This window comes from Octopus sinensis, unplaced genomic scaffold, assembly GCF_006345805.1.
Source record: "Octopus sinensis unplaced genomic scaffold, ASM634580v1 Contig17476, whole genome shotgun sequence".
In the NCBI taxonomy this organism is placed as follows: Eukaryota; Metazoa; Mollusca; class Cephalopoda; order Octopoda; family Octopodidae; genus Octopus; species Octopus sinensis.
In genome coordinates this window covers 21,364-32,500 of record NW_021835092.1, presented here as the reverse complement: position 1 = coordinate 32,500, position 11,137 = coordinate 21,364, and the positions used below count along the sequence as shown (strand labels likewise).

The 11,137-nt window shown below is 38.3% G+C and overlaps 1 protein-coding gene across 4 annotated transcripts in view; it reads left to right on the top strand.

Annotated features, from left to right (window-relative positions):
• The window catches only part of LOC115231122 (E3 ubiquitin-protein ligase MIB2-like), a 31,930-nt gene that overhangs the window by 5,930 nt on the left and 14,863 nt on the right, over positions 1-11,137 (top strand). For all 4 annotated transcript variants that reach the window (XM_029801206.2, XM_029801207.2, XM_029801205.2 and 1 more), the window contains exons 3-5: positions 514-550; positions 4,858-5,070; positions 8,576-8,751. In XM_029801206.2, coding sequence (XP_029657066.1) covers positions 514-550; positions 4,858-5,070; positions 8,576-8,751 — 426 coding nt within the window. The remainder of the gene's footprint in view (positions 1-513; positions 551-4,857; positions 5,071-8,575; positions 8,752-11,137) is intronic.

Below are 11,137 nucleotides of genomic sequence, written 5' to 3'. Positions count from 1 at the left end.
ATGATGATAATGATGATGATGCTGATGATGATGATAATGATGATGATGATGATTATCTTCTTTCTTATTACTTTTGAAGAAAATAAATTGTGTTATTTTATTTACGACTCTTTACGTTCAGAGTTCAAATCCTGCCAAGGTCAACTTCTCCTTCCATCTTTGCAAGGTTGATAAAATACAATACCAGTGATGTACTGGGGTTCATATGATTACCTGTAGCCCTTCTTTCCTTCCTAAATTTCATGTTTATATAAGTTGTCAGAATTCTTAGCAGTATTTTTCCTGTCTTTACATTTCTGGGTTTACTCAGGTGTGTATATATCATTGTTCTACTGTGTAGAGTGTGTATTGAATAAATATATATGTGTGTGAGAATATGTGTGTAATAATTGCTGTAATTAAGTTATTGTGATCTAATTACATTTGTTTTCTTTAATGACCTAATAACTATTATCTCAAGCTGTGTGATGTTTGTTTTTTTCATGTTTTTCTTTCCTCATCCATTACTTTCAGGCGAAAATATATAGTGGTGTGTGCGATGCTGAAGCAGGTTAGTTAATAAATACGTATTTTATACACTCTCCAGTATCTTATTGATCTGTATAATATAAATACTATCAAGGTACCAGTGAAATAATGGGGGTAGATTTAATCACATGTACTACACAACACTTGTGTTTGTGGAGGAATTGTATATTGATCATGTTGATGTTGATATTAGTGGTGTGGACAGTCCAACTGACCACCACCACTGATAGTAATATCTTTAATGGTCAAATGAAACAAGGTCATTATGAGATGAACCAAAATATAACAGACATCAGGTATATATATATATATATATATATTAATTGTTTTAGACATTTGACTGCGGTCATGCTGGGGCATCACCTTGAATTTTTAGTCAAATGTATCGATCCCAGTCCTTTCTTTTATTTTAAGCATATCACTTATCCTCTCAGCCTCTTTACCGAACCGCTACACACACACACACACAAATGCAAACACTAACTCACACACACACACATACATAGGCACACACATAGACACACTCCTGTTATGAAGCTTCTTTCAGTTTTCATTTCCCAAATCCGCTTATAAGATTTTGTTCAGCCCTAGGTAAGGGTAGAATATACTTGCCTGAGTTTCCATGCAGAGGGATTCAACGTGGAACCGTGTATGGCTGGGAAAAATGTTCCTTACACTACAACCATGTATATATGGATGTGTGTGTCTATCTATTTCTTTCTTTCTATCTCTCTCTCTCTCTCTCTCTCTATCTATCCATCTATCTATCTATCTATCTATCTATCCATCTATTTATCTATCTATCTATCTTTCTCTCTATCTGTCTATCTTTCTATCTATCTGCCTGTCTGTCTGTCTCTCTATCTCTCTCTCTGTCTATCTATCTATCTATCTGTCTGTCTGTCTCTCTATCTCTCTCTGTCTATCTATCTATCTATCTATCTGATCCCTATTGATCAATTTTTTTTCCTCTCCCCCTTTTTTTTAACCCCCCCTTTTTTGTCCTCTTTCTCTCCTTTTACGATCCCTTTTGATCGAAACTCCCCCTTCCTTTCTTTTTTTTTTTTAAACCTTCAAAAGAAAAGCTCTACCTTGTAATTTGTTCTATCTGTGTGCAGCCCTGTGTGGCTAATAAAGAAACATATCTATCTATCTTTCTATCTATCTCTCTCTCTCTCTCTCTATATATATATATATATATATATATACTGGAGATGAATGGATTTATGGTTAGATCGTATGTGATCTTCTACTAGCATATGGCTGTCCACATAGTGGTTTTTAGCCCTAAATATACACATGTATATATATATATTAAACAATGATAGTTTTGATTGTTACTTTCATATTTGTGTATGTCTATGTCTCTATTTGTGCGTTATCACCACCATCATCATCATCATCACCATCATTATCATCATTTAACATCCACTCACCATACTGGCATGTGTCGGCTGGTTTGACAGGAGATTATGAGTCGGTGAGCTGCCCCACGTTCCTGTCTGATTTGGCATGGTTTCTACAGCTCGATGTCCTTCCTAATGCTAACCACCCCAGGTGTGTAACTGGTGCTTTCAGATGCCACCGGCACGGGTGCCACTTGCATGACACCGACAATGGCCACGACTACGATTCACGGATGGTTGCCATTTAAATGGCACCACCAACGACGATAATTCCCAGGTGCCAATTTACATGGCACCATCGGTGACCACAACTACGATACCCAGGTGTCATTGACATGGCACCGGAAGCGAACAGCCACGGCTATGATGCACGGCTGCCACTTATAGGACACTGGCACGACCACATCCTTATCGTCACTTGGCCTGACATGTCCTCTCCCGCAGAGAATATCACCAGGGCTCTCGGTCACTTGTCATCTCCTCTATGATGTCCAACGGTTGGAGATCATTCTTCATCAACTCATCGAAAGTCTTCTTGGGTCTCCGTCTTCCAAAGGATCCTTCCACAGTTAGAGATCGGCACTTTTTGACACAGCTGTCCATGTCCATACACATCGCAAGACCATACCAACGCAGACGTCTCATTGCACACTCCATTTGATGTCTCCAATGCCCAGCTTTTCTCTCAAGGCCTCCATACTCTGTCGTACATGCACACTGACATTGTACACCCAGCGAGACATACTGGCTTCATTTCTTTGAAGCCTATGGAAGTCCTCAGAAGTCACAGCCCATGTTTCATTGACATGTAACATAGTTGTTTACACACAGGCATCATAACGTCTGCCTTTCAATCTCAGGGAGACGCTCTTTGTTACCATTAGAGTTAAGATTACTCTGAACTTTGCACATCTTATTCTTATTCTTGCAGCTATACTCAAGGAACAACCAACCACACTCCTGACTTGGCCACCGAGATAGCGGAAACTATCAACTACCAGTAGCTCCTACCTGGCAATTGATGGCTCTATTTTCTCTACATTTGTGCTGTTTATTGTACCTGTGCACCTTCCACACAGAAAAACTATTATCCCTGTTAACCTTCCTCTGATATTGCTGTAACACTTATGTGTCCATACCTTACACTGGGCACATCTTATGAACTTCCTACCTACGCTTTTTCTACAGATCGAACAGTGCCATCTTCCTAAGGGGATTTGTGAATTGTCCGCTTTCCTACTTACTAAAACTGGTTTTTGTTAGACTAAGTTTAGGGTCCTTTGATTCTAGCCCTTACTGATATACCTAAAATTTACCTAGTTCTGAAAGTTTTTCGGCTATGATAACAAGGTCATCAGCATTGGGGATCTCCTAGAAGCAGTTCTTCTTAAATTCCTCAGTTATTGCCTGCAGGACTCTGATAAACAGGAAGGAGCTGAGGACTAATCCATGGTGAACCCCTACTTGTACCCTAATTGATTGCTACACACGATGCCAAACCTCACCTTACTGACAGCATCCCTGTACATGACTTGTAACGCTCTCACCAACCATTCGTCCATCCCTAGCTTTTGCAGTGACCAGCAAATAAGGGATCGAGGGATCCTGTCAAAGCCTTTCTCCGTGTTTAACAAAGGCCCAGTACAAGAGTTTATCTTTGGCTTTGTACTTTTCCTGCAGCCGCCGTATCAGGAATATAGCATCAGAGGTGCTTCGCTGTGGCACAAAACCAAATTGCATCTCTTCTGGTCTAACACACATCCTAATTATTTTGTCTGTGACCCTCTCTGTAATTTTCATTGCTTCATCTAATAGTTTGATACCTCTGTAATTCTTCCCGTCCAAAGCATCATCTTCCCTGTATGTGTGTGTGTGTGTGCGTGTGTATTTGTAAATATTTGGAATTTGTGTATACATTTAGAAGTATGACGCTTAAAGATCTTTCGCTGATTCGGTTACCTCATGTCATCCACAGTTGAGCTATAAGTGACACTGGATCTACCTCATGTATTCTGCAGTGTTCGTTCAGTTTATAATGACTGAGGGTAGCAGAAAATGGAGTTAACGAGAATTTTCATTCATCGCAACGATTGTTTCAATCCATCTTGCATCGGGCCCATGCAGGTAGGATATTGTATAACTGGTTGTGGGACATCCTCCGGTGCAGATGCATGTCATCGGGTGTCTTCTTTTAAAGAAGATACCTCTGTAAATATATTCGGTTTCGCTTGGAATGTTGTTGTTGCCAGGAGGCTGTTGTCTCTCATGTTGTAATCCAAGAAGCTCCTAGCAACAACATGTCAAGTGAAACTGAATATATTTAGTGAGGTATCTTTACATTAAAACAAGGCACCCGATGAGATGCATCTGCACTGGAGGATGCAACACAACACGTTGTATAGTAGCCCACCCGCCATCGACCGATGCAAGATGGGTCGAAACGATCGTTGTGATGCATATTCTCATGAACTCCGTTTCCCCAATTCATTATATGTATTTATATATGTAACACTGATGTTTATGTGTGTGTGCGTGCGTGCGCATTAGTTTTATGCATGTGGACGCTAACCGGCTCAGCAGTTTTATGAACCCCTTATTAATGTAGCAACGTCAAAAGTAGACATTAGAAATTATAATTCTTCTTTACTTGACTTGATCTGCTAATCATGTGTTTACTCTAGTTCTGTTGCCCTACAACTTACTATAGTGAGGGGCAAATGTAGGACATCTTAATATGTTTATCATGTCTCTAACACACACATGTATCAGGTTATAGAAGGTCCTTATGGAAGATTTATTTCACTGACAAACATCAAATGTATTTGATCAGTTTGATCTAGTACCCAGTAGAAAACTGTAATGACATTGATATCAACCCTGATTTTCATGTAAATTTTCATTTTCCATTTTTACCTCCACAAAGGATTCGGTGAATTTAGAAATTGTGAACAAAGAATATAGGACACCATTGCTTGAAGCTGTCTCGGACGGTCACCTCGGAATAATGCAGCGGCTGATAGCCAGGGGCACGAATGTAAATGTTGTTGAACATGGAGGAAATAATTGCCTGCATCTGGCGTTAAAAAGAAAAAACAACTTTCATTCTGAGGTGGAGCACATGACCATGTTAGATCAGGTAAGTTTTCACATTGTTTGTGTGTGTGTGTGTGTGTGTGTGTGTGCATTTGTGCGTCTGTGTGTGTGTGTTTGTGTGTGTGTGCGTGTGTGTGTGTGCATTTGTGCGTCTGTGTGTGTGTAAAATAGACAAACTGACAGAGAAAGACAGACAGAAACAGACATTGTTTATATCGCAATTCTCACCTACCAACCCCATCCTCCATTACCATTTCCTGATCCAGTCACAATGGTAACCCTTAGTTATATTATTATGTAACAAACACTATTCTCTATTCCGTCCCCTTCCGTCCTCAAAGGCACGACCTCTCCATGGTAGAGAAGGTGATCCATCTCGAATGTTGGCCATACAAACACGGTCATCAAAATTTGAAGGAGAAATGATCTATTCAAGACAGGAGATATTATTCTGAATTAACAATGATACTGGGTAGAAGAGAGGTTCATATGATAGACAGTAACATTTATAGTGCTGGTGCCATGATAATAAATACATCTTGTCCATTCCATGAAGAATTCTGCCTGAAACAGCTCTCTGTCACATTTCTTTTATATAATACTAGCAGCATAGCCCGGCATTGCCTGGGTATGTAAGAGCCCCTAGTAGGCAACGACTAGACCCAATCTAGTCCTTTCCCTCTTGGGAACGAAGGCGCATGTGTAGGTTGCAATATCTTCTCTTCACTCGAATACTTCTGTGTATACGATGTTCCTAGCTGTCCCTTTGGGCGATAAAAAGGTCGAGTTGCGTCCTCTAGACAGAAGATGTGTTGCATATAAAAAGTTTAGATTCTCGACTCCATGTCGAATTTATCGAATTTTTTCAGAACTGGGGGAACTTTTCAAAATTTTCGCTGCGTTAGTTTTGAATTATGACATTGGGCTATTCCCATATGAATAAAGCTCACTACAGATGACTGACTACTATTCAGGCAGTTGATGGTCATCTGTGTATTGTTGTAATGTCTACTTTGGTGAGAGGAACCTACTCTGACAGCCAGCGACCTCCCCACCTACTGGAATAGTCCATCAGACTAACACTGAACAAATTATCAACTATGCGTTGGTGTTCTGCCTCAACTGTGACACCGATTCTTACTTCCCTTACTTCACTTTCTTCATCAAAAGATGTTTCCTTATTAATTCATCATCATCATCATCATGATAATGTATCGACTGTTTTCAAAGCTGGCATGGGTTCGACGCTTTGACAGAAGCTGGTCAGCTGAAAAGCTACCTGGGCTCCATATCTCTTTTCGCATTGTTTCGACAGTTGGACGTCCTTCCTAATGCCACCCAATTTACATAATGTACTGCGTGCTTTTCTGCAGCACCGACACGGATATTTGTATGTGACACCAGCATGGGTGATTTTTCCGAAGCATCAGCACCCATGATCCCACAAGATTAGGATATCTCAGACGAAGAATGTTACACGGGTCATGACAGTATGCAAGGACAACGACGACTTAGCTTGGCATATCATCTCAAGTACAGCAGACTGCCAAAAGTATCGCTCCCATTTCATCCCCTCTGTGAGGCCCAACGTCTGACGGTCCTTTCTCACCACATTATTGCACGTCTTTCTGGGTCTACCCCCTCCACACATTCCCTCCACAATGAGAGATCACCACTTCTTGATGAAGCTATCTTCATCCATATGCATCACATAACCATACCATGGTAGACTTCTCTCTTGCGCACAAAATCCGATGCCTTATATACCCTGTTTTTCTCTCCAATCCACTTAATTAAAGAAACATTATTGATCTGCGTGGATATGTCTATGTGGTGTTGATTTAGTTGTTATGTCTGAAGGCCTTGCTATGTTGTTGCTGTTCTCTTTTCTGGTATAACTTATATTATTTGTGGTGTTATTCATATCTATAAGACAGTCCTTTGACGAAAATTTTATGCACATTTTGCTTTGGAGGTTAATGGCAGCCAAACCGAGGCAAGGATACTAAATGCGTGGTGAGAATGAGACCCGCGATGGTTAAAATTCGCAAGCTATAAGATGTGGTTGCTATGGCAAAAAGAGTTTTTTTGATCCCTCTATAACGATGTCTCTCTGTCACTCTTTCTTGCACCACCTCTCTCACTGTACGTCTGTCTGTATCTATAGACAGAAAGCGATGACAACCGCAAAAGTTTAAATATTCTCGCCACAGGTCTTTTAGAACGGTGAATTAATATCGCCCACCTCCATCGCACAGTCATAACAGATATTATTAAACAGATATATTGTGTTAATTTGTATATATACTGTGTGCATATGTGGTTGGATTGTGCTAAAAATATGCACACCTATGTTAAATGTGCTAGCGAGTTTGTATTGGAACTTCGAATTTGCTCAATTGAAAGGCATGGACTCTAGGGCAAAATTCCTCATCTTTTAAAATGTGGCCCGCTTAGACCCGAATGAAATCGGGTTATAATACCAAAACGAGTAAAACAATAAGAAACTATTTTAATCCCGAACAAGGCCGGGTATGTATTTCTAATCTATCAAATGAAGAAGGCGAACGATGATACAAATTGGATTTTTATGTAAAAATATGTGTAATTGGGCATGGAATGGGATTACAATTTAAAAGAGGGGGTAACTTGCGGTGAGAAATTGTTTGAGAGACTTTTGGGGCGCTACTGTGGTCGTTTTGGTGTGAAAATTGGGATTTTATTGATTTTGGGGGACAATTGGGGGTTTAGATTGGACACCTTTTGCCCGATTTCAATCAAATTTTCAACATGGTAAAGTAGAAGATTTGTAATTTAAGCACGGAAATCTAATTTTTTATAAATGGGAGGTAGATAGATAAAGATAAAAAGCAAGAGAAAGTGAGGGAGAGTCCGAGATAAAGGAAGAGTAAGAGAGTGGGGATGCGAGAGAGAAAGGAGAGAGGAACAAAGAGGGTGAATATGGCGATAAGAAACAAAGGAAGCAACAGAAAGTAACAATCACACCCTCACCCACGCGTAGAGCGGGTCACCTTAAGCTAGTACTTATATGTACAATACTCTTCCGTAAGTATTTCTCTTGCTATGGCCATTTGGCTTTATCAAGCCAGTTGTAGAGATAGGTTCTTGTTGGTTTGTTGTCTTTCATTATTGTGACATTTCTGTCCTTATATTTTGTATATTTGACTTGATGTTATAATAACTTTATATTGTGTTTTTATTGAATAGTTTGTGACATTTGTGATTGGCAAGTAAATATTTACTCATTAAATATCATTGTTAAGCAATAACGTTGACCACTAATGTGCGTTTTGTTCAATATAATGATCATAATTTTTGTCTTAATGTAGAACGTAAAGTAAAACAAATGATAATGAAAAGTGGACTCAACTAAGAGATGATGTAAGAAATCAACGCTGTGTGATTAGTTTAATCACTGGGGAAACAAACTATGTGTAAATGTAGTTGAACTGTTGTGTAATTTGGGGCATCTTTAGTATATGTTTGTGTAATCTTTAACTCATCATTTTATATTTCATCATTTGTAGTTCTGCGTAGAGCTGAAACTGGGAAACGAAGAAAGGTGCTCTGGTGTGGTAGTTGCCAGCTACCTAGCCCACCACGGGGCCAACTTTTACTGTAAAAACAAAAGTGGCAGAACACCATTGGACCTAATAGAAAAGGAAAATTTAAAAAAGATGTTAAAGACGTTATTCTCACCGCAGTAAGTATTCACTGGCAATGACAAGATAAACCATTACATTTTCTATTTTGTATATAACCGTGTTTATATGTTTATATTGTTTTAATTCTACTGATACATTATACTGTCTTAGTAGCTTAATGAAAGGTTAGACAACAACAGTAAGAAGAACAATAAACAATATGCAGATGTTAAGCTAATTAAAAGAAAGGACACTATTTTGATTACATTCAAATGATTGGTTGCGTTGACTGTTATACCTCTCCTAAAATCCCCACCCACCTCTCTCAATTCCCTATTTTAAAGATTTGGGACCAATGAGAAAATGTAGAAGTAAATAGTGAAGTGATGGAATTTATCTGTCTACCAACAGATTGTTCCTCTGTTTTCTCTGTCCCACCCAGTCATGTCCATGTGAGCTATCCTGAGAAAATCGCCTACAAACACATACAATGAGTGTACATACATGGATACATACATACATACATACGTATTTATACATGCATACATAGATACATACATGTATATATATATATATATATATATATATATATACATATATATACATATATAGGCGCAGGAGTGGCTGTGTGGTAAGAAGCTTGTTTACCAACCACATGGTTCCGGGTTCAGTCCCACTGTGTGGCACCTTGGGCAAGTGCCTTCTACTATAGCCTTGGGCCGACCAAAGCCTTGTGAGTGGATTTGGTAGACGGAAACTGAAAGAAGCCCGTCGTATATATGTATATATATGTATGTGTGTGTATGTTTGTGTGTCTGTGTTTGTCCCCCTAGCATTGCTTGACAACCAATGCTGGTGTGTTTATGTCCCCATCACTTAGCGGTTCGGCAAAAGAGACCGATAGAATAAGTACTGGGATTACAAAGAATAAGTCCCGGGGTCGAGTTACTCGATTAAAGGCGGTGCACCAGCATGGCCACAGTCAAAATGACTGAAACAAGTAAAAAGAGAAAAAAGAGAAAGATATATATATATATATATATATATATATATATATATACTGTGGGGAGGAAATAAATATTCGTCTGTCAATATTCTTTATTTAATTTCTAATGAACATAAATGGGATATACCAATACTATATTCACATACAGATGCATAAACTAAGAATATGCAAAAGAAACTAATAAATTATAGTAACTAATGAATTTATATACAATTATAAATATTTAGGGGTGAAAAAAGTATTCGTACAGAATAAATGTATGATTTTCTATGCCACAAAATACTGTTAAAATATGTTTTTACTAGAAATTTCTTGTTTATTCCAATAATCTTATCAGTTTTCATTTTTGAGTGTCAAAACACTAGCTTCTTCATTCAGCACTGAGACAACATAAAGTGATATCGCAATAATGGCGAAAAGTAAAGAACTCACAAATTCAGTGAAAAACTTAATTATTGAACTGTAGAAAGTAGGTAAAAGATACAGGAAAATATCAGAGACACTTTGTATTCCGCTTACTACCATATCTTCATTTATTCAAAGATATAAGGAATCGGGAACTGTTGAAAACAGAATAAGATCCGGAGCACCACGCAAGATTTCCCCAAGATCTTTATGAAAAATGAAGCGAAGAATCGGAAAAAAACGCAATAATCACCAGAAAGGAGTTTTCATAGGAATGAACTGAAGTCACGCTCTCCTAGAAAAACTCCTCTGTTGACTAAAAGGCATAGAGATGCCCGTTTAAAATTTGTTATGAACATAAAGATAAATCTGATACATTCTGGGAAAATGTTCTATGGACAGATGAGACGAAAATTGAATTGTTTGGACGAAATTCGCTTACCCATGTTTGGAGTAAAAACATAATTCCTACCGTAAAGATTGGAGGTGTGGGGGTGTTTCTCTGCAAATGGTACTGGCAATTTACATGTGATAGATGGTAGAATGAATGCAGAGATGTACCAAAATATTTTGAACAATAATTTATGGGACTCTGTTGAAAAGCTCCAGCTTTGTGAAGGGTAGGTTTTACAACAGGGTAACGGCCCTAAGTACACGGTGAAGTCTACCAAATATGGATTGTCAATCACAATATAAAATTATTGTAATGGCCAAGCCTGTCACCTGACTTGAACCCCATTGAAAATTTGTGGCGTTATTTGAAAACTGAAATTCAAGAGCCACAACATGCATTACAGATTTGAAGAAAATTTGTCAAGAAGAATAGGAAAAAATTCCTAAAGAAACATGCGAGTCATTGGTGAAGAACTACAAGAAGATATTGGTTGAAGTGGAACTGAATAATGGTTATGCTACGAAGTATCAAATCAAAATTATCAGTTATTTATATTCTGAACGAATACTTTTTTCACCCCTAAATATTTATAATTGTATATAAATTCCTTAGTTACTATAATTTATTAGTTTCTTTTGCA